This window comes from Scyliorhinus torazame, chromosome 2 (genome assembly GCF_047496885.1).
Source record: "Scyliorhinus torazame isolate Kashiwa2021f chromosome 2, sScyTor2.1, whole genome shotgun sequence".
NCBI lineage: Eukaryota > Metazoa > Chordata > Chondrichthyes > Carcharhiniformes > Scyliorhinidae > Scyliorhinus > Scyliorhinus torazame.
The window spans coordinates 352,609,186-352,633,440 of record NC_092708.1 but is presented as its reverse complement, the minus strand read 5'-3'; the positions used below and the strand labels follow the sequence as shown (position 1 = coordinate 352,633,440).

General features: G+C 46.7%; 1 protein-coding gene and 1 long non-coding RNA gene across 3 annotated transcripts in view; one reads left to right on the top strand and one right to left on the bottom strand.

Annotated features, from left to right (window-relative positions):
• Positions 1-22,683, bottom strand: part of ptpn21 (protein tyrosine phosphatase non-receptor type 21) — a 124,239-nt gene extending 101,556 nt beyond the window's left edge. The window contains exons 1-2 of the mRNA XM_072494936.1: positions 22,566-22,683; positions 8,530-8,821 (exon numbers count right to left, since the gene is read on the bottom strand). Of these exons, the coding sequence (XP_072351037.1) occupies positions 8,530-8,709 (180 nt within the window). The 5' untranslated portion in view covers positions 8,710-8,821; positions 22,566-22,683. The remainder of the gene's footprint in view (positions 1-8,529; positions 8,822-22,565) is intronic.
• A 119-nt stretch (positions 22,684-22,802) lies between these two features.
• Positions 22,803-24,255, top strand: part of LOC140403547 (uncharacterized) — a 52,324-nt gene continuing 50,871 nt past the window's right edge. The window contains exon 1 of one of the 2 annotated variants that reach the window (XR_011938349.1): positions 22,803-22,910. This is a non-coding gene — a long non-coding RNA (uncharacterized lncRNA). Of the gene's footprint in view, positions 23,411-24,255 lie in introns of both variants that reach the window. The other variant, XR_011938348.1, reaches the window with a different exon arrangement.

Below are 24,255 nucleotides of genomic sequence, written 5' to 3'. Positions count from 1 at the left end.
CCAGGATACCGGCCTCTTTCGCCTCCTGCACTCCCGGCTCGTCCGTTATCCCAAATAGTGCCAACCCCCAACTCGGCTTGACCTGGACACCACCTTGGACATAGTCCTCGCAAAACCCCTCCAAAGCCGGGCACGAGCAGAACATGTGGACGTGATTCGCCGGGCTTCCCGAGCACCTCACACATCTGTCCTCCACCCCAAAGAACCTACTCAACCTCGCCCCTGCCATATGCGCTCTGTGAGTAACCTTGAATTGTATTAGGCTGAACCTGGCACAAGAGGAGTTAACCCGACTCAGTGCATCAGCCCACAGACCCTCATCAATCTCCTCCCACTTGCTCTTTAGCTCCTCTACCGAAACCTGCTCCTCTTCTTTCATCTCTTGATAGATCGCCGAAACCTTGCCTTCTCCGACCCATACACCCGAAATCACCCTGTCCTGAATCCTCTGTGCCGGGAGCAACGGGAATTCCCTCACCTGCCGCCTCACAAACGCCCTCACTTGCATATACCTGAACGCATTTCCCGGGGGTAGCCCAAACCTCTCCTCCAGCGCCCCTAGGCTCGCAAACGTCCCATCTATAAACAGGTCCCCCATTCTTCTGATCCCTGCCCGATGCCAGCACCGAAACCCCCCATCCAGCCTTCCCGGGACGAACCGATGGTTCTCCCGAATCGGGGACCAAACCGAGGCTCCCACCTCGCCCCTATGCAGTCTCCACTGCCCCCAGATCTTCAACGTTGCCGCCACCACCAGACTCGTGGTGTACCTAGTCGGCGAGAGCGGCAGCGGTGCCGTCACCAGCGCCCTCAGGCTCGTGCCCCTGCAGGACGCCATCTCCAACCTCTTCCACGCCGTCCCCTCTCCTTCTATTACCCACTTACGGATCATCGGATTGTTGGCTGCCCAATAGTAGCTGCACAGATTCGGCAGTGCCAGCCCTCCCTGTCCCTGCTACGCTCCAGAAACAGCCTCTTTACCCTCGGGGTCTTATTTGCCCACACAAAACCCATGATGCTCCTACCTATCCGTTTAAAAAAGGCCTTGGTAATCATAATGGGAAGGCACTGGAACACAAAGAGAAACCTCGGGAGGACCATCATTTTAACCAACTGTACCCTGCCCGCTAGCGAGAGTGGCAGCACATCCCATCTTTTGAAATCCTCCTCCATCTGCTCCACCAACCCTGTCAAATTGAGCTTGTGCAGGGCCCCCCAGCTCCCAGGATCCCCAAGTACCGAAAGTTCCTTTCCGCCCTCTTCAATGGTAGGTCGTCTATCCCCCTTCCCTGGATGCACCACAAAGAGTTCACTTTTTCCTACGTTGAGCTTATAGCCCGGGAAGTTCCCAAACTCCCTTAGGATCCGCATGACCTCCACCATCCCCTCCAATGGATCTGCCACATACAGCAACAGGTCGTCCGCATATAGCGACACCTGATGTCCCTCTCCCCCTCGGACCAACCCCCTCCACTTCCTGGACTCCCTTAGTGCCATGGCCAAAGGCAAACAGCAAGGGGGACAGGGAGCACCCCTGCCTCGGTACAGCCGAAGGTACTCCGACCTCCGCTGATTCGTAGCCACACTCGCCACCGGGGCTCTGTATAGGAGCCTGACCCAACTGATAAACCCCTCCCCGAACCCAAAGCTCCGCAACACTTCCCAAAGATACTCCCACTCCACCCGGTCGAAGGCCTTCTCCGCGTCCATAGCTGCCACTACCTCCGCCTCTCCCTCCACCGATGGCATCATAATCACGTTGAGGAGCCTCCGCACATTAGTGTTTAGCTGCCTGCCCTTTACAAATCCCATCTGGTCCTCTTGAATCACCCCAGGGACACAGTCCTCAATTCTCATAGCCAGCACTTTTGCCAGCAACTTAGCATCCACATTGAGGAGCGAGATCGGTCTATACGACCCACAATGCAGTGGGTCCTTCTCCCGCTTCAGAATCAGCAAGATCAGTGCCCCGGACATGGTCGGGGGCAGGGTCCCCCACTCCCTTGCCTCATTGAAAGTCCTCACTAACAACGGGCCTAGCAGGTCCACATATTTCCTATAAAACTCAACCGGGAACCCATCTGGCCCCGGGGCCTTCCCCGCCTGCATGTTCCCCAATCCTTGAACCAGCTCCTCCAACACAATTGGCGCCCCTAAACCAGCCACCTCCTGCTCCTCCACCCTCGGGAACCTCAGTTGATCCAAAAATCGTCGCATCCCCTCTAGCCCCGCTGGGGGCTCAGTTCTGTGTAGCTCCTCATAGAAGTCCTTAAATACCTCATTTACTCTCACCACACTCCGCACCATATTCCCCCTGCTATCCTTAACTCCACCCATCTCCCTCGCTGCCACCCTCTTACAGAGCTGATGTGCCAGCATCCGGCTGGCCTTCTCCCCATACTCGTACGTCACCCCCTGTGCTTTCCTCCACTGTGCCTCTGCTTTCCCTGTGGTCAACAGGTCAAACTCCGTCTGGAGGCTTCGCCGCTCCCCAAGTAGCCCCTCCTCGGGGGCCTTTGCATATCTCCTGTCCACCCTCAAGATCTCCCCCACCAACCTCTCTGTCTCCCTGCCCTCTCTCTTCTCCCTGTGGGCCCTAATGGAGATTAACTCTCCCCTGACCACCGCCTTCAACGCCTCCCAGACTACCCCCACCTGCACCTCTCCGTTGTCATTGGCCTCCAAGTATCTCTCAATGCACCCCCGCACCCTCCCGCACACCTCCTCATCCGCCAGTAATCCCACATCAAGACACCACAGCGGGCGCTAGTCCCTCTCCTCTCCTAACTCCAGCTCCACTCAGTGCGGGGCGTGGTCTGAGATGGCTGTGGCCGAATACTCCGTTCCTTCCACTTTCGGGATTAGCGCCCTACTCAACACAAAGAAATCTATTCGGGAGTAGGCTCTATGTACATGGGAAAAGAATGAGAATTCCCTGGCCAAGGGCCTAGCAAACCTCCATGGATCCACTCCCCCCATCTGGTCCATAAACCCCTGAAGCACCTTGGCCGCAGCCGGCCTCTTCCCAGTCTTGGATCTGGAGCGATGGAATGCTGGATCCAGCACGTGTTGAAATCCACACCCATTATCAAGCTTCCTGCCTCCAGGTCCGGAATCCAACGCAGCATGCGCTTCATAAATCCGGCATCATCCCAGTTCGGGGCATATACGTTTACCAGTACCACCCACACCCCCTGCAACCTACCGCTCACCATCACTATCGATCTCCATTATCCACTACAATATTCTTGGCCTCAAACGACACCCGCTTCCCCACCAGTATTGCAACCCCTCTGTTCTTCGCATCCAGCCCCGAATGGAATACCTGTCCTACCCATCCCTTTCTCAAACTGACCTGGTCTGCCACTTTCAAATGTGTCTCCTGAAGCATGACCACGACTGCCTTCAGTCCCTTTAAGTGCGCGAACACTCGGGCCCTCTTAACCGGCCCATTCAGGCCCCTCACATTCCAAGTTATCAGCCGGATTGGGGGGCTTCTCACCCCCCCCCCCCCCCCCCCGCCCCGACTAGCCATCTTCTTTTCTAGGCCAGTCACGTGCCCGCGCCTCCCGCACCCTCCCGTCCCCCAGACGGCGGACCCCCGCCCCGACCACCTCTCCTATTTCCAGTTCCCCATTGGCCAATGCAGCAGCAACCCTATACCCCCCCCCCCCCAAAGCTAGATCCGTATCTAGCTCTTTTGCTCCCCCCATAACACTCCCGTAAGTCAGCTGACTCCTGCTGACCCCGGCCTCTCCCGCCTCCCCCCCCCACCCCCGTGTGGGAATCCCCCCTCAGTCAGTGTGCGCTTCTCCGACCCCCACCGCAGTCCTTCCCTAGCGCGGGAAAAAGCCCGCGCTTTCCTGAGCCCGCCCCGCCCCCTCTGGCACAACTCCTTTTGCGGCCTTATCTCAATTCCCCCATCCCCTGGCCTCCCCTCCCTCCAACACCGGCGCCCACACTCTCCCCATCAAATCCTTTCACCCATCCCCATCCAGCACCCAACCAAGGGAACATTCCCTACACGTAGTTAAAACCATATATCCCCCCCTCCGTTCTAAGCGCGGGAAACAATCCTCACTTCCCCGCCGTCTTCGGCGCAGCAAAAAAGCCCGCGCTCTCCACCTACCAGGCCCCGCCACCAATCAAAACAGTGCCCAACCCGCCCCATCCACCCTCCCCAGCCTGAAAGAGAAAAACACAGAGAAAAAGAAACCCAAAACAATGCAAAGGCCTCCCCCCACCCCCCCCACCAAAAATAGGCATAACATAATCCATCGCAGTCCCCAATCGCCCATCCCGACCCTCAGCCTGTGTCCAGCTTCTCGGCCTGAACAAAGGCCCACACCTCCTCCGGAGACTCAAAATAATGGTGCCGGTCCTCGTACGTAACCCACAGTCGCGCCGGCTGCAACATGCCAAACTTCACCCCCTTCCTGTGCAGCACCGCCTTCGCTCGATTGTACCCGGCCCTCCTCTTTGCCACCTCCGCACTCCAGTCCTGATATATCCGAACCTCCGCATTCTCGCACCTGCTGCTCCTCTCCTTCTTGGCCCACCTGAGCACACACTCCCGATCGACGAACCGATGGAACCGCACCAGCACCGCTCGCGGAGGCTCGTTAGCCTTGGGCCTCCTTGGCAACACTCTATGGGCCCCTTCCAGCTCCAGGGGGCCCTGGAAGGACCCCGCTCCCATCATCGAGTTCAACATGGTGACCACATAGGCCCCTCCAGAAGGCCCAGAATCCACAGATTCTTCCGCCTCGACCGATTCTCCATCTCCTTGAACCGCTCCTGCCATTTCTTGTGGAGCGCCTCGTGCGCCTCCACCTTTACCGCCAGGCCTAAGATCTCGTCCTCATTGTCAGAGATCTTTTGTCGAGCCTCTCGGATTGCCACCCCCTGGGCCGTCTGTGTCTCCAGCAGCTTATCAATAGAAGCCTTCATCGGCTCTAGCAGGTCCGTTTTAATCTTTCTGAGGCAGCGCTGGATACCTTCCTGTTGCTCCTCCGCCCACTGCCTCCACGCTGCCTGGTCTCCGCCCGCCGCCATTTTGTCCTTCTTCCCTCCCTTCCTCTGGTCCACCACCACCTTTTTTGTCGCCTCGCTCCTAGTTAAAGCCACATACTGACAGGGAGTTATTATTAACTCCTTCCCACACCAGGAAACGTCGAAAAAGTGCCGTTGGGGGCCCTGAAAAGAGCCCAAAAGTCCGTTTTTGCGGGAGCCGCCAAATGTGCGACTTAGCTCCGCATAGCCGCAACCGGAAGTCTTACTTCACCTTTATCATCAAGCTGGGGCCCAACTCTAATTCAATGAAGACTGTGTAAGAACACACCAACAGTACCAGGTGCAACTAAAAATGAGATGCCAACCTGGTGAAGCTACAACACAAAACTACATGCATGCTAAACAGTTGTAGCATAATCCCACAACTAACAGATCAGAGTAAAGCTCTATAGTCCTGCCTTATCCAAATCGCTTGTCACAAGTCGGCTTCAAATGAAGTTACTGTGAAAAGCCCCTAGTCGCCATATTCCAGCGCCTGATCGGGGAGGCTGGTAGGGGAATTGAACCGTGCTGCTGGCCTGCCTTGGTCTGCTTTAAAAGCCAGCGATTTAGCCCTGTGCTAAATAGCCCCCGAAAAAAAAAGAAAATCGCTTATTGTCACAAGTAGGCTTCAAATGAAATTACTGTGAAAAGCCCCTAGTCGCCACATTCCGGCGCCTTTTCGGGGAGGCTGGTACGGGAATTGAACCGTGCACTTGGCCTGCCTTGGTCTGCTTTAAAAGCCAGCAATTTAGCCCAGTGTGCTAAACCAGCCCCTACCCCAGTCTTGTATGGTGGTGAACAATTAAACAACCAAGGGGAGGATGAACATCCTCAATGATTGTGGAGCCCACACCAGTGCAAAAGTTGAACTATTTGCAGCTAATCTCAGCCAGCAGCCAATCATCAGCTTCCATTTGATTTCAAGAAACAGATAAGCACACTGACACAGCAAAGGCTATGGGATCCCAACTACATACCAACTGTAATGAAGACTTATGCTATAGAATCAGCTACACCTCTAGCAAAGCTGTTCCAGTGCAGTTTTCTTCTTCTTAGGCAGATCTTTAGCGTTGAGGATGACTTGCTACCACACTAAAAATAGGTTCTCAGATGACTGAAAAGTCCAATGTGTGGCCTACAATCTCTGTCACAGGTGGAATAGGCGTTGGGTGGGTGGAGTATCTGGGTTGCCACACATTCCCTTCGCTGTCAACACTTGGCTTCAGCTTGCTCTCGGCGATGCAACGAGGTGTTCAGCTCCTTCCCAGATGCTTTTCCTCCACTTCAGGCAGTCTTGGGCCCAGGACTCCCAGGTGTCGATGGGGTTGTTGCACTTTTCAATGAGGCTTTGAGGGTGTTCTTGAAGATTTTCCTCTGCACTGCTGGGGCTTCCTTGCTGTGTTGAAGCTCCAATTAGAGTGCTTGTTTCGAGAATCTCGTGTCAGGCAAGCAGATACTATGGTCCATCACATACAACACCAGCATCTACCAAAGTGGGAAACTCCCCACAAAAAGCAGAACAAATCTAATCCATCCAATTATTTATAATAATTGTCACAAGTAGGCTCACATTAACACTGCAATGAAGTTACTGTGAAAAGCCCCTAGTCGCCACATTCCGGCACCCGTTTGGGTACGGACGGAGAATTCCGAATGTCCAAATTACCTAACAGCACATCTTTCGGGACTTGTGGGAGGAAACCAGAGCACCCGGTGAAAACCCACGCAGACTGGGAGAACGTGCAGACTCCGGACAGTGACCCAAGCCGGGAATTGAACCTGGGACCCTGGCGCTGTGAAGCAAGTGGTAACCACTGTGCTACCATGCACCGTCAGTCTACTTTTAATCATCAAAGGACAAAAGGTGTTGCTAATGTTATCAAGTGGCACTGACTCATTAGTAACCAGTTCACTGAAGCTCAGTTGGTTGCACCTACCACTTGGCTGCAGTCATCATAGCCTTGGTCTAAATATAGAGAAAGAGCTGAATTGCAGAGGTGAGGAGAGACTGATCACCCTTGATATCAAGGCAGCATTTGACAGAATGTGGTAGCAAAAGTGTCCTAGCTGAATTGAAGTCAATGGGGATCAGAAGAAAACTCTTCTCACTGATGGAAGCCATACCTTACCTAGCACAAAGGATGATGCTTATTTGTTCGATACCTAAACTTTCCTCTGGGCAATGCCCGAGGCCCAACCCTGTAAGCTGCTTCATCAATGATCTTCCCTCATATTGTAACGGAGGGATGCTTGCATACATTTGCAGCCTGTACCTGCATGTAGCAAGACCTAGACAACATTCAGGCTTGGGTTGAAAAGTAGCAAATAAAATTTGTGCCACACAAGTGTCAGGCAATAATCAACATGAATCGACCCATCCTCCCTCATTAACATCTGATGACCATTGACTAGAAAACTTAGCACGAGTAGCCAGGTAGTTACCAGCTACAAGATGAAGATTGAGAGTTTGGAAGGTGCTGTAGAAGGAGGCTTGGAGATGGTGCATGCTGCTGTCACTACCAGTGGTGGAGTGAGTGAATATTCAAAGTGGTGGATGGGGTGTCAATTAAGCCGGCTGCTTTGCCTTTCATGGTGCAATGTTCTGGAGTGCTTGGAAAGAGCACCCCACCCAAGCCCACACCTCTACCCTAACCCCATAACCCCACTTAACCTTTTGGACACTAAGGGCAATTTAGCATGGCCAATCCACCTAACCTGCATATCTTTGGACTGTAGGAGGAAACCAGAGCACCCGGACGAAACCCACGCACACACGGGGAGAACGTGTAGACTCCGCACAGACAGTGACCTAAGCCGGGAATCGAACTGGGACCCTGGAGCAGAGAAGCAACTGTGCCAGCCACTATGCTACCTTGCTGCCCTGGAATACTCTCCTCTTGTCTGGATAATGCAGTTCCAATATTCAAGAAGCTTGACACCATCAATGACAAAGCAGCCTGCTTTGACTGGCACCCCATCCACCATGGAAAACTTACATTCTCTCCACCACCAGCAGATGGTGGTTGCAAGTCCACCACCTGCAGACTTAGTCTTGCTATCCATGATTTCCCCCAGCCTCTGAATTCCACTTTACTACCTCACTGTGAAGCTATAGAAGAAGTGAAACCAACACATTTAAAAAAAAAAAAAAAATTTAAATTGGGGTTCTCACATGCACCTCCAAAAGCAAACCCCTTAATTCCATATGGCACGTCGACACACAACTGGGCAAATGGCTAAAAAGTGACCTGCCGGAAAATTGCCTTCATAGCATAATGAAGGGCCTCTGCACTCATAGAATTGGCCACATGCTGAATTTTTTTTATATTTCCATTTAAATTGGTACCCAATCTTAAGTTCAGCACTGCCCTCCAAGATTGAGACGCTGACCATTATTCTTTAATAAAATTCCTGGCCTTAATGCGCTAAATGAAAATGCTACACCATTTTTGCTTGATAAGTAAGATACCTCACCTCTCTCAGCTCTAATCGCTGTGCAACAGCTTCCAAGCATTCTTGACCTGTGCTTTCAACAGAAAGGGTGAATTCCAGAAATCCATTATCCAGCAGCTGAATCCGCACAACCAAACAGCTCTTACTGGAGACAGTATATCTTCGTGTTCTTTTCAATTTTATCCCAAAAGGTAATGGCATGGCAAATTAAATTTAATTTCTTGTACTTCTTCCCTCACTTGGTGCTTCATGCAGAAGTTACTCAGCAACTAACAGTAGAAGATGTATCCACTTGCATCTGGGAAGCATTGCCCTGCAAAAGAAAAGTGGCAATGAATAATTACAAGTACAGTCTTCCCAACTCTTGCAAGGAAATACTATTTAAATTACAAAGGGGAAAAGCTTCTAATTTCATAGGAATAAGTTATCCCTTTAAGAATTTTCACACCTGGTGACGGGCTGGTTTAGCTCAGTGGGCTAGACAGCTAGTTTATGATTCAGAACAAGGCCAGCAGCGCGGGTTCAATTCCCATACCAGCTTACCCGAACAGGCGCCGGAATGTGGTGACTAGGGGCTTTTCACAGTAATTTCATACTTATGACAATAAAAGATTTTTAAAAGTTAAAACTTAAAGTTACTTTATAGACAAGAAAGCAACACATGGCAAAGATCTGTGCTTGCCAAGCAAGTTTTAAAGACCATAGCTCCCCACAAATTCAGGTAGGATCTAGGTTGTGAGATTGCATTTAAACTTAGAAATATAAGTACATTGCAATTTTTTTAAAACAATAAATAACTGCAATTAGCCACAAATCTGTATGTGGAAAGATAACAGTTGAGGAACTCCACTTCCCATACAACCATAAAACTTAGGAAATCAATTTAATTCACGATGCAAAGTCTAAAGACATAACTGCATTTCAAATATAACGCAATGCTGGAACAATTAAAGGCATTTCTCTCAAAACTACAACCATTTTTCTGTAAGAATTGCCATAGGTAACAGAGTCCAGAAACAAAAAAAAACCTGAAAAGGCAATCATGCCAACTAAAATTGGATCATATAACCATAAAAGATAAAATTAAGTTTCCTTACATTGATGAAAAAAAGCTGAAACATGGGTAAATTCATATTAAATCAGTGTTAGCCAGCACAAACTTGGTTGTGCATACCAAGTTTTGAAAATGTACTCTTTACCATTACCAGAGTATTTATCCTGCGCTAGAACTATTAACTTTGCATTGTGAATTTGAATATTTTAACATGATTTAATGAAGACAAAAGGTAGCACCACCCATCCTATTTGAATTCTTGCCATACACTGATTTTATATTATTCTTCCAATTAGATTTTTTTCATTCGTGAATGGCAAGCCAGCAGTAATGGCATTAAATATCTTTCCAGATGACAGGCACACATGACTTGGTAAAAGCTTTGCAATGATCAACAATATCCAACAACATCTAATCAGCATATTTAACATGTGTAGAATAGAACATAGAAAATAGGAGGTGGCCACTCGGCCCTTCGAGCCTGCTTCGCCATTCATTATCATGATGTGGAGATGCCGGTGTTGGACTGGGGTGAGCACAGTAAGAAGTCTTACAACACCAGGTTACAAGTCCAACAGGTTTGTTTCAAATCACTAGCTTTCGGAGCACTGCTCCTTCCTCAGGAGAATGAAGAGGTATGTACTTCTTCATTCACCTGAGGAAGGAGCTGTGCTCCAAAAGCTAGTGATTTGAAACAAACCTGTTGGACTTTAACCTAGTGTTGTAAGACTTCTTACGGTATTCATTATCATGGCTGATCATCCAACTCAATAGCCTATTCCTGCCTTCACCCCATATCTTTTTATCCCCTTCACCCCAAATGCTATATCCAACTGCTTCTTGAAAACAGTGTTCTGGCCTCAACTACTTTTTGTGGTAACGAATTCCACAGGCTCACCACTCTCTAGGTGAAGAAATGTCACCTTATCTCTGCCCTAAACGGTCGATCCCATATCCTCAGTCAGCGATCGCTGGTTCTGGACACCCCCACCATCAGGAACACTCTTGCACACACCCAGTCTCGTCCTGTTAGAATTTTATAGGTTTCTTTGCGACCCCCCCAGTCTTCTGAACTCCAGCGAATACAATCCTAACCGACTCAATCTCTCCTCACACGTCTGTCCTGCTATCTCAAGCTGACACCCTAACTCTGATTTTGCTATTTCTCTCTCTCTTCCCCCCACCCCACCCCGAATCCCCAGCTAGTACAGTAATCAGACTGTACAATGAATACATGCTCCTCTCACTGGTACTTTAATCACTAGTAGTCTAATCATTAATGTTAAATAAGAGCATGTGCCTTGAATGTAACATTAACTGGTGACTATACCCAGGTATTGCTGCCTTTCTGAACAATTGAGTGGGGATATTGAGGGTGTAAAGTAAAATGGGAAATATGTCATTTGAAACATGAAGGGTCTGATAAAGCCTGAAGGAATGAGAGAAAAAGCAAGCAAAAATCCCACAAAGGGTTAACAGCATTCAGAAAAGAGGGTTTGAAATGCAGACAGTCATTATCACACAGGTGTTAAGAGAACAGCTCTAAAACAGCATAATAATAATAGTTTATTGTCACAAGTAGGCTGCAATGAAGTTATTGTGAAAAGCCCCTAGTTGCCACATTCCGGCGCCTGTTCAGGGACGCGGTACAGGAATTGAACCTGCACTGCTGGCCTTGTTCTGCATTACAAGCCAGCTGTTTAGCCCACTGTGCTAAACCAGCTTATGGTGTAATCTGATACCCTAGCAAAATAATTTTTTAGTTACATAAAGGGAACAGTATTCCACCCTTTTATAGAAGTTAATTAGTTTAGCAAACAATTGATTAGAATTGCCAGAATCTTAAATGAATTACGTGAAATAACGTGCATTTGTGAATAATAGAAACTTCACGTCATCAGTTAAGAGTGGAAGTCTGGAGATAACGGTTGAGTCTATGAAGGCATAAATTAACACCAAGCAGGAATCAGTTTAAACATGATGAGAACCCACGCTTATCATGTAAATATCCTCTTGTTAGACATGATGGAAACTAGATTAATACAATGGACAAACAAAATTACATAAATGAGCAGAAGATATTATTTGAAGACAATAAAATGTAACCAGCACGGCTGTGAGAAGGGTAATAAATATCCTGAATCGCTAACAGCCATCATCACTTCCAGCTCTCAGAGCTGCTTCGGTAGATGGGAATGACTGAATGCAGGAGTTGAACAGGGGATCAAAGTTACTGAGAACACCCACAGATAAGAGGAGAGATTGTCAAGGGGGGCCACGAAGGTCCGAACAACCGGAACGGGAAATTCCAGAAGATTTTTTTTTATTTTTTTTACTTGTTGTAAAGACAGTGATGTTATCTTTTGAAGTAAAATAAAGTTAAAAACACACTTTAACCTGAAATGGTGGTTATTACAAAATATCAAAAAGTCTACTGTACAATTACCTCAGAAAGGCTGGACTCAGGATCGAAGCTACTGAGTGGTAAGTAGATAAAATCTTCTTTGTAGATATAGGTTATACCGGGAATAACTTGAAATATTAGTTTGACCTGAATAGCACCTATTTAAGTCTGCAAAGGAGTCAAGGAGTGAAAATCCTTGTACACCATTTAGAAAATCTTTTTGATTCTTTTTAGTTTAGGGGGAGATTTCTAATAAAAGTGGTGATTTAAATTCAAGGGGTAGACAGATCCATTTCCACACATCCCAATGGTGTGGATTTAGCAAGTCTGGCTTTTAGAAACCTTTATCTTCAGTCTTCCTCCCATTGGTAAAGAAATTCAGGATTCACCAATAGGAACAGCATTGTGAATAAACAATTACCACATGTTCTGCTAAATGGAGGGAGATGACCTTCGAGTAAAGCTGTTTAATGCAATGGACTCTCCTGAGACAGGCCAGTAAGTTACATTCCTGGTGGAGATCTGAAATCAGCAGGAGGAGCGAACAGAAGAGGATCGGTTTTTAAATATTATGGTTCTGATTCAGTGAGATATAGATACATTTGGAAAAGGCTACACTTTTTTGCAGTATGTGTAACCCCTGAGCTGATGAAACCCTATCTTACAAATGCGAAACATGTAATAGTCTCATTTAGAACCCCCCATAAGCAGACATATACATTGATACACATGGATCAACATACAAGCATATGCTAATCACTTGGGTTCAAATGAATAAATAGTGTAGTGGAAAGTGGTGAATTTGGTCTTACTCTATACAATCTTCCTCCACAAATTCCCACAATTAGATGACAGTGCCAAGAGCAGTTCAAGCCTTGACAAAACTTTGGCTCAGCTTCTTACACAGGAAAGAGCCATGGGCAGCGGACAGGTGGAGACACAGGCTGACAGACTAGTCCGACTGACAATCCTGCTCAGACAATCCTGCTCAGCCATTCATACTTTACAGTCAATGTTCCCACGATCGAAGCCATTTTGGTTATGACCACTAACCAGATTTGGGCTACTTCCTAAACTAAGACTGCCTCTTGGATTTAAGCATCCATATAACTTTCCCCCTCCCTAATGCCCTGCAATGTCTGCACTTCAGACTCCACCCCCGAGCAAATGTTCCTTGAGATGTAGACACTTACTCCAGGATGCGTTTGTCCAGGATCATGCTACCCACAAACTCCTACATGCTGCAGTTGTGGACGACCCCCTGTACTGCCATCACTATTGAGGGTCTGCCTGGGGTCAGCAGTAGACAGTATTCCAAGGGCCTCAATTGGCATGTGCCTCTCCCAGTAACGGGTTTAAAGCAGCAGGTTAGATAATAATCAAGTGTGAATCGCTTTTGGAGTAGAAAGAGATTATAGACGATTAGGAAGGTTCCTGAGATATACATACGTTAATGTATAGTCAAAAAGTTGATGGGGGCAGACAGTCGAATACACAGAGGGCAAAATCAAAGAACAGAGATATAATTGACTAGAATCTGAGAAGAGGGTCAAAAACAGAAAATGCTAGTCACTCAACAGGACTGACAGCATCTGTGGAGAGAGAACGAAGCTAACTTTGAGTCTGGATGACTCTTTGTTAAAGCTAGAGAACTGGAAATAGCCAGTTCTCTCTAGCTTTGACAAGGAGATGAATCTCATCCTATTTCCAGTTCTCTCTTGCTTTGACAAGGAGTCATCCAGACTTGAAAAGTTAGTTCCGTTCTCTTTCTAGATACTGTCAGACCGGCTGAGATTGTCCAGCATTTTCTGTTTTTGTTTCAGATTCCAGCATCCGCTTTTATCTTGACAGAAGCAGTTACTATCTAGCAGTCCCAGGAAGCATACAGGCAAGTTTCCAGCCATCAAGCTGAAAGTCCAAGTTTGCAGAAAAAGAAGCTTCTAAGTCTTAGAGCCATGACAGTGCAGAAAACCTTTGTAACAGCAGTTTCAAAGTATCTTTTATTTGGACCAAGAAAAAGACAGTTCCCAAATTTAAGTATCATCCCTGTATTGTGTGGTAACTATAGCTGGTTATTCAATTTGAATGCTTTTCGGGGACCTGAAGTCTTACTGAGTCCAGGTATCGAAGATATATTTTGTATCAAGGGGTCCATTTTATATAAACTGGAAGCTTTTAGCAATTCATATACCTTAATTGCACGCGTAGAGTCGCCTTGTTTGTGTGCATTTGTCTTTTCTTTACTTTAATACATAGTCTTAAATAATTGTTATACGACGACTGGGCTATTTATTCTCACCGGGGTTTCACTTGGCTCCTCACACCAAAACAAAAACTATAAACCCCCACAAATCTATGTTCCAAGTCGGGATACCCTCACAAATAACATCAGTGTGCTTCGTGGCATTATATAACCTTGCTTTATTTGGTTAATTGCCGGTCAGAAACTGGGAATTGTCCTGCAATTAAATCACCCTCCTGACTCCAAAGCTTGTCCACCATCTGCAAAGCACAAAGGAATACTCTCTAATTCTTTGGATGAGTTCTGCTCCAAAACTCAAGAAGCTTGACACTGTAGCCACGTAAAATGGCTGCGTTCCGATTAATCTGGCCAAAACCCAGTTTAAAATGGCTAACCCGAAAGACTGCTGGGAAAAGCAGCTAAGAAGACACAAGCAGGCAGCTGCAGACAGTATTGCATATTCGGCTCTGGGAAGTCAGCCCAGATCGATACTCAGGGCTATCAACAGCCCATCAATCCAGGTATTTGCAGTTGCATTCAGGACTGTTTGCAGCCCATCTATTCAGACATCCACAGTTAAATCGGCTATCCCCGGGAACAATTGCAACATATTAGCAATTGAATACCGGGCCAGACCTGTCGGCGCCTGCAGTGGCCGAAACAAAGACAGGTGAGCGACCACCCCCCCGATCGAGGAATCGCCTCACCATTGGACACATCGACCCCAGAGATTGGGGACAGATCCAATCACTTGGGACTCAGGGTCAAGGGCCGCCCGGGAGGCGGGAAGCCCCTGGGCCCTATAAAAGTGAGGGTCCAAGTTCAGATCTCGCTCTCTCTCTCCTCTTCGCCTGCTCGAGACCTTTGCAAGACCAGCCACCGGCAATAGTAAGTTTGAATCCAGCGATCGCTATCCGGTAGAGACATCTAGCCACCGACCTGTAGCAGCCTTTTGAATCCCGCGGGCCAGATTTGATTGGATAAGCCATTCGTTTCCCTGACCTGGTGGGCTCTTCCTAAGTTAAATATTGGTCAGTAGTGATAGGTTTATTATATAGAAAGTAGTATTAGGGTATTAATATTGCTTGTTGTATATAATAAATGACCGTTGTTTTAATCCTTACTAAGCAGTGTGCTGTATTATTAATTATAACCTGAACTTGAACCACGTGGCGGTATCATAAAGATACCTGGCGACTCATGAGCAAAGGTGACGTAAACAGAGCAAATAGACTAAGGTTAAAAAGAGCAACAACACCATCTAGGGAAAAGTATTGTACTTGATCACACCCCATTGAATACATTAAACATGCACTCCCCTCCATCATGGTGCACAGTGACAGCAACATATTACATTTACTACATCCACAAGCAGCTTCCTTCACGCTGCAACTGGACTTGCCTCCTTCAACAACAACTTCCAAACCCACAATCTCGATCACATCGAAGAACAAGGGCAACAGATGTACAGAAACATCACCTGTAAGTTCTCCTCCAAGTCACAAACTGTATCACCTCCCCTCACTGTCGCTGGTCAATATCCTGGAACTCCCTTCCCAACAGTTCTGTGGGTATAACAGCACCACATGAAATACAGCAAGTCAAAAGGGGGGCTAGCCTTCACCTTCTCAAGGACAATTAGGAATGTGCTTTGCCAGCAATTTCCACATCCCTTGAATGAACAAAAATCCCTTTCTTGAACGTCAAGCAATGCAACAGAGGTTTTACTAGTATTGCACAGATTTTTCATTGCTGTTTTTAACAGAGATAAGTTAGTAAAAATATTTAATTCTAACATGAAAAAATTAACAAAGACATTTACAGTGTATCAGAAAAACACCAACAAACATCATGGACGTCATATAGATTGCAGTCAAGTTGCTCAATTGAGCCATATCAAATGATCCACCAAATACTGTTAAAATATTTTAAGATTCATGCCACTGCTTCTTGTCCATGGACAACAGGTCTGGAAGCAGCAAGGCAGGGCTGGATTAGGATGGGACGCGATTGATACATAAAAGCAGAAGCCAGGCAGGTGATGTTCAAGTGGTTCTAATGGCGAAATGGTCAAGAAAAACTGTTATGGATGCAAGATAGAACTGCGAGGTTTTTTGGACGAGTTGTGGAAATAGTAACAGGTAAATGAAATGTCCTGAACGAGAGCTATTTCCTGCTATTTGATTGCTCCATCACAAAATTGAGACAAGCCTAAATTGAATAAACTGGAAACCTGATGGCAGGCTGCAGACATAAAAAGTATTGATAATTTAATTTACTTAAATTTTTTACTTTGGAATGCCACGCTAGAACGACAGCTTTTAGAACGAATGTTTCACAAATAGTTTCTAATTTTTCTTAAAACTGAATTTAAATTACAAAACTATTCTAATGGATTTAACATCATTCTCTAGGTGCTCAATGTAACAATTGCAGAAAATGCTGAAGATTATAGAACGTTCTTAAATCATGAGGTAGGAGATCCACCTCCAACCAGTGGCTGTATTGCAATAGTTTAAGCTTCCAAAGGATGTAATACAGTCAGCCCAATTATTTCTCAAAAGTAAATTATTACTTAATGGAAACCTATTCTGCATGTCTATTATTCTTTGTGTAAAACAGACTTGCCTATTTATTGCTCAATTATATTCCTTCACTTCCCAGCCCTTGACAAGTGTGAAACCTTTGTGCCAATTAGCCAAAAAATGTAAGGCTGTGATGCAATTGTCTCAAAATCTCTTTTCTGACACAGACAATCTCCACATTCTTCACCTCATCTCCTGTGACGTGCTACTTAATCAGTTCAGTAGCATGTGGTGTTCCATTCTCTCGAAAGATATTACTATCCTAACAATACCACAAACCCAAGCAATGACTCACAGCATCAATACTCTTAGTCGCATCAATTATTTTGTTAATGCGAGTGCGGCAGGATGGTGCAGTGGTAAACACTGATGTCACACGGTGCCGAAGACCCAGGTCCGATCTGCGCCGGTCTCACCCCCACAACCCAAAGATGTGCAGGTTAGGTGGAATGGCAATGCTAAATTGCCCTTTAATTGGAAAAAAATAATTGGGTACTCTAAATTTAAAAAAAATATATTCTGTTCATGCAATCCTATGTCATTTTAAAAAAAAACTTGCATTAGGCTAATGGCTTCAATGTTATACAAGAATCATATTAATCCATGCTAATTCCATCAACAGAATGAATTTCTTATCTACACAATCACAAACACACTATTTTGACAACTTTCTTCCCCCAAGAACACACACAATCCCCCAAAAATCCAAATCTTCTAAACATAATTGAAAGGGGAGAAACCCTGTGCTTATAACATCTTTAAGAAATACTCTATTTCAATTTACATAACAAATGAAGGGGGCACCTCAGTAAAGTACAGACCACACTATCTTACCTCAACATTATTACAATTACACAGTTCTTTGAGGCTTTTCCTCAATGGCTATAAAGCTGGAAAACAAAACATTTTTATTAAGAGCTTCTGACTCACTGGAGGAGGTTTAAGATCAATCCACATCCATCAACATGTTCCGAAAACTCTGCTCACATTAATAGCTGTGACTAATTGAACAACAGAAGATGAGACAATCGGAACATTCTAAATAAAACCCACAATGTCTTTTTAAAAATACCAATTTGCCCTACCTCCTAAAGTTTTTTTTTTAAAAATTGAGCACCCAATTATTTTTTGCTTTTTTTTCCAATTAAGGGACAATTTAGCGTGGTCAATCCACCTAACCTGCACATCTTTGGGTTGTGGGGGTGAAACCCATGCAGACAAGCGGAGAATGTGCAAACTCCACACAGACAGTGGCCCAGATCCGAGATTCGAACCCGGGTCCTCAACGCCGCAGTCCCAGGGCCATCCATTGCGTCACATGCCACCCTTACCCCCTAAAGTTAATGGATCCTTTACAAAATTCCAGGATCAGGATCCATGGGCGGGATACCACAAACCCAAGCAATGACTCACAGCATCAATACTCTTAGTCGCATCAATTATTTTGTTAATGCGAGTGCGGCAGGATGGTGCAGTGGTTAACACTGATGTCACACGGTGCCGACGACCCGGGTCCGATCGTGGCCCCGGGTCACTGTCCCTGTGTCTGCGCCAGTCTCACCCCCACAACCCAAAGATGTGCAGGTTAGGTGGAATGGCGGGGGGTTCCGGCGTAATGGAGTGGCGGGAACCACTCTGGCGACTGGCCGCCCCAAAAGGTGCAGAATTCTCTGCACCTTGAGGGGCTAGGCCCACACCGGAGTGGTTTCCGCTCCGCCGGCTGGTGTGAGAGGCCTTTGGCGCCACGCCAGCCGTGGCCGAAAGGTCTTCGCCGGGCGACGCATGCGAGGGAGCTTCAGCGGGCGCTCACGGCATCCCTGCGCATGCGCTGGGGAGGGGGGTCTCTTCCGCCACCGCCATAGTGAAGACCATGGCGAAGGCGGAAGAAAGAGTGCCCCCACGGCACAGGCCCACCCGCGGATTGGTGGGCCCCGATCGCGGGCCAGACCACCGTGGGGGCATCCCCCAGGGGCAGATCGCCCCGCGCCCCCCCCAGGACGCTGCCCGCACCACCTTGTCCCGCCGTTCAAAAGGAGGTTTAATCCACGCCAGCGGGCGAGGGTTGACAGCGGTGGGACTTCGGCCCATCGGGGGCCAGAGAATCGCCGGGGGTGGGCCCGCCGACCGGCGCGTTTCCCGCCCCCACCAAATCTCTGGTGGCTGAGAATTCGGGACACGGCGGGGGCGGGATTCACGCCAGCCCCCGGCGATTCTCCGACCCAGTGGGAGGTCGGAGAATCGCCCCCCACATCTTTTCCAAAAACTGCTTAGTTCTTCCTCGGGCCATATCCTGTGAAGTCAGCCTATTAATGTGTGTAATATATTGTTTACAGACTAACAGCTTCAGTGGTGGAACTTATTAGCCCCAGCCACATTCCACTTTGAAAGAAGTTTGCTATAATGGGAACTCTTGCTTCCGGACTAATTTTCTACTGTGCATTCCATTCACTATTGTGGCTTTTTAGTCAATCTACATTGAAATTATTTGAAATTCAAATAACAGATTAAACATACAAAAGAGCACCCATTGTTAAACTGGATATTAAATCTAATCTCACCTCAAAGATTAATAAATTAGTGCATGCTCATCACTCAAACATTGTAAACCAAAACATTTTAACACTTTACAGTTGCATGTGAAAACACTAAAGCATTGCTGTCGTGCATTAAAGTAGTTCAGCAATCCAATGGCCTTTGGCTACTTTCTGTCTGGGTTCTTCATGAGTAGGTGTGCATGTCTGGGCCAGAAGTGGTAGTAAACACTATAGATCCTAACTCTTTGAGCACACTTCAGATTAAAATCTGTTCCAGGTATCTGGATCGGATTATTTTGGCATTATAATTTTAAAAGAATAAGAAAAACTTTTGCCTGCCTCAGAAACCCTCACATTAATGTTTGCTTTTTCCCCTGAAAGGATGCATCAAGCCATCCTGACACAAGGAAAAACGATTGCTAACATCTTCTTTCAAAGTGAGAGGCTGGAATTAAATTAAGAGCCCAGAAAAATCTAAAAGTATGTTACACTACTGGTAACTACAATCAATGCGCATGGTCCTTCATCTGACACATTCTCATTTGGCCTTTTTAAAATACACAAATAAAATTAGAAAATCATTTCAGCTGCATACCTGAAAGAACTTTTAAACCAATCATATCCAAATTGTTATCCACAGATACCTCTATGGGAAGTTTGCTTAAACAATGGTTCTCTTGGCCAGTGACACTCTATATTAAAAAAGATTTGCGAAATGCTGCCAGTGGAACTTCTCAGGGTAGCTACAATAGCCAACATGTTATCGCCTGCAATACTGTGTTAGATGAGATTATCTCCACACCCATGGGTCATAGAATTTACAGTGCTGGAATTGAGGGGCAGTATGGCAGGGAGGAAAATGGAAAGCAGAGTTGGTACAATGACACAGCTTTGTCTGACCCCAGCTTTCATACAGATGAGGTTTGTGATGGTTCCCTTGGCGAGGGTCACAGTTTACATGTCGTGGAGTAGACGGAGGATGGTGACAAAATTTCTGGTGGCAACCAAATTTGATAGTCCATACGTTTCACAGTTGAGTCAATTGGAAGCAAGGTTAAAAACGGTCAGGTACAACAGTTGGTGCTGTTCCTTGTACATTTCTTGAATTTGCCACTGATTGAAGATATTTGTGGTGCCTTTCAATGGATGAAAACCATACTAGAATAAGCTCCTTGGCCATTGGGAGGAGGATCCTTGCAACGATCTTCCCTGTATCAGACAGCCGGGAGACTCCTCTTCATTACAACTGGACTCCCTACAGAGCAGAAGGAGGCCATTGGGGCCCATTGGGTCTGCATCAACCCTCTGAAAGAGCACCCTACCTATGCCCACTACCCCGCCCTATCTCCATAACTCCACCTAGCCTGCACATCTTTGACACCAAGGGGCAATTTAGCACGGACAATCCACCTAAACTGCCCATCTTTGGGCTGTGGGAGGAAAACTGAACATGCGGAGGAAACCCACGCAGACACGGGGAGAATGTGCAAACTCCACAGTCACCCAAGGCTGGAATTGAACCCAGATCCCTGATGCTGAGACGGCAGTGCTAACCACTGTGCCATTGTACTGCCCTATACAGTCATGATCACAACATCCTTGAAAGCACTCTTCCCATTTGCAGGGTATGAGGTTGTGCAGCAGTACCAGCAGTGTATCACTACCATGTTTCAGAATTTCAACAAGGATTCCATGTGCTCACAGGGCTTTGCCGTTTTTCAGCTGTCAAATAGCTTCTTCAAATTCACTCCGTACAGGGAAAGCACAAAGACTAAATTGGACAGCGTATTGAGGAATTGAATCGGAGTGCTGGTTGAGGAGTTCTTTAAAATGTCCTCTCCAGCAAGCACTGACAGCTTCCATTGTCCTTGATGAGCCCTCCTTCATGCTTGGCTCTCAACTGAATGGGCCTTTTAGAATGCTTGGGCAATAGTTCATCTTGATAGCACTGAAAAAGCTGCACATTTCATTATGTCTGCAAATTGTTGGATCCACACGTTCTAAAAACTGTTCAACCTAAGAGACCTTCAATCCAAAACCAAAATCACTCCAGTCTAAGTCATTGAGCGTCAGCATGCAGATGACACTAGTTTTAAGACAGGTCTTAAAGGAAGCAAGCGATGTGGAGCCACAGAGGGGTGCAGTGAGGGAATTCCAGAGTTTGGGGCCTAGACAACGATGATACAGCCATTAATGGAGGAGCAATTATGATTCGGAATGCATTGGAAGCCAGAATTTGAGGAGCCCAGATACTGGAGGGATGTGGCGATCACAGGGATATTTACAGCAGAGTCCCTCAGTATATACAATTTTTTTCAAAAAGACAATTATATAGCGTTTTGCTTAAAGTTTTTAAAGTGAACATGAAAATTGTATTTGATGTTAAAAGCTCCAATATGAAAAGCTTCACAGAGGACAAAAATACTGAATCAATTATTTCAAAAGAAAATTAGAGGGGCACGAGGGAAAAAAATTTGCAGAGCTACACAGATGGACCGGGGGTCTGGAAAGTTACTCTCCAGAGAGCTGATATGACCTCAATAGACTAAATGGTCTCCTTCTGAGCCTACTTGTGACAATAAGCGATTTTCATTTCATTTCACAAAGAACAATACTAGTCTAGCCCATCCCAGTTTACAACTTTGTCAAAGGTATGCTAAACGAGGCATTCTGAATATCGCAAATTAGCGCTTCTTTTAAGGGAAAAAGTCTTTATTTTTTTGTTAGGCTAAAACAAATCCACTCCCAGAAGTAACAGGATCTAAACAAATACAACTTCCTTTAGAACACTGGAGGGGAGGCAAAGTAAAAGTTTAGAGAATAGAAACAGGTGCGACATTTACAGAGTGTTAAACATACTGACGCCGCATATTTGAGTAGTTACAAACGCCGCCAAGCATGCAGACAATGCGAGGGCTAAACAACAGCATTCCTGGCGGAGTTCAGCAAGTTTTTTGAGCAATCAGGAAACCTCAGCCCAAGTGTCACAAATAGACTATATGTCTCTGCCCAATTTATACAACGCGGCTTGAGCAACACGACCAAGGCATGAAACAACTTTAAACCGCACCCCAGCCCCGCCCCAATTCTCGGCCGGGAGGGGGCTCGGTGTTCATCGTTCAGGGCCGCTCAAGACCACACGAACGTACTGACCAGAGAATAGTATCAACACAACCCAGTGTGTGAGTGTGGAAGAAAGACGTGGGCGGAGGGAGGGGGTTGCCCGCTGTCAGGTTACCTTATTCCAGAAAGATTGCTCCTCGCAGCTGCTCCACGGGACAATCAGCCAACAGCCGGACACCTCCCCATTCCGACTATTGTCCCTCCGCGCCGCCCGACTCACCGCAACAACGTATCCCTCCGCGCCGCCAGACTCACCTCAACAGCAGGGCGCGCGCGCACTTCCGCCTCCCCACCCGCACCAACGGCGGGCCTCCCCGTTTGGGGGGGGGGGGGGGCTCCACACGGATTCCTCCGCCGCCCTACTTTCACTGCCCATTTTCTTTCGGTTCGCGCGATTTGACCGTTGGCGCATTTGGAAGGGGCTCGTGGACGCTCCAGCAAACGTTTTGTTTTTAAAAAGGTCTCATGCAGTTTTGTTTTTTGGCGGATTCTCTGTGTGTGTGTGTGTGATGGCGTGAGTCCCAGTCTCCCCTATTTGTGAAGTGAGATTGGGGGCTGTGGCGTTGAAGAGTCCATTACCTCAGACAACTGGAATGCAATGTGCAAAGAGAATGCATGGCATGGGACAGCTGGCTTCAGCGGGCTGGCGCTGGCATCGAGCTGCTTGTCACAACCATCTTCAGTTCGGTTTTGTTTTTCCTTTGCCTCCACTCATCGTTCGAACCCCAGCTCTTAACCGCCAGCGCGCATACCAGTTTCCGTGCTCCAGACACAAAAACAAAACGCTGCGGGGGCTGGAAATCTGAAGTTTAAAAGAAGACCGCACAAAAAACTGGAAATAATCTGCAGGTCTAGCCGCATCCTTGGAGGGAGAAACATGTAGTCTGGAAAATGGTTACTGCCCTAGAAACCCTTATTGACATGCAGTGGCATCAGATGTCACATCATAACAAGCCAAAGGTATTTATCCAAACACAGCCCCCTTCTCAGAAAAATAGAAAGCATGCATGTACTATAATTTGCAAGTTACTCCATACACAGCCCATAACACTTTTTTTAAACATATGAACAAAACTCCTGTTTCTACTTTGTTCCAATGTTGTCTGTCCTGTCCCAGCATGTGCATTGCATACAAAACTTTAAAGCGTTCAGGTCTTGTACCGTGTGGAAGTTGTTCACCTGATGTCTGCTGGTTCCCGGGGTGACATTGCTTTGGGGAATGCTGCTGCCAGTCGGTTACATTTATTGGCAAACAGTTAACCTCTGGGATAAACGGTTGCGCAAGTTTCACCACATACGATCGAGGTGACAATTTCCTGTCGCCAAATGGGCTACTTGTTGAGTGCACTGAACGTTTGCACGCTGACCGGCTCTCCAACTCTCAGTACTGGCAGCTTTGTCAAAGTGATATTTGGCTTTCTGTCATTTCACTTTGCATTTGGTTCTCACTCCTGTTGCTACCTCTGGCTTCAGTAGATTTTTAGCTGTTGGAAGAGTGATCTAGTAACAGTTCTGGACTGGACTACTTTCCATGCCTTCAGTAGGTGTGTTTCTCCACTCTTAAGATTGCATTGCACTCGTGCTGGATTTAGTCAATCTTTTGATGATCCCTTTGAAAATTGTCCTTCTGCCTCTTTCTTTCCATCTGACTGAGGATAGTGGGGAGATAATGTGCAGTGTTGAAGTTTCAATTAATTCATAAAATGTCTGAATTATTTATTTGTGAATTGAGGACCATTGTCACTCATCATAGTGTAGGAAATGTCATGATGGCTGAAGTGTGCTTTCAGACATCTCATGCTCTC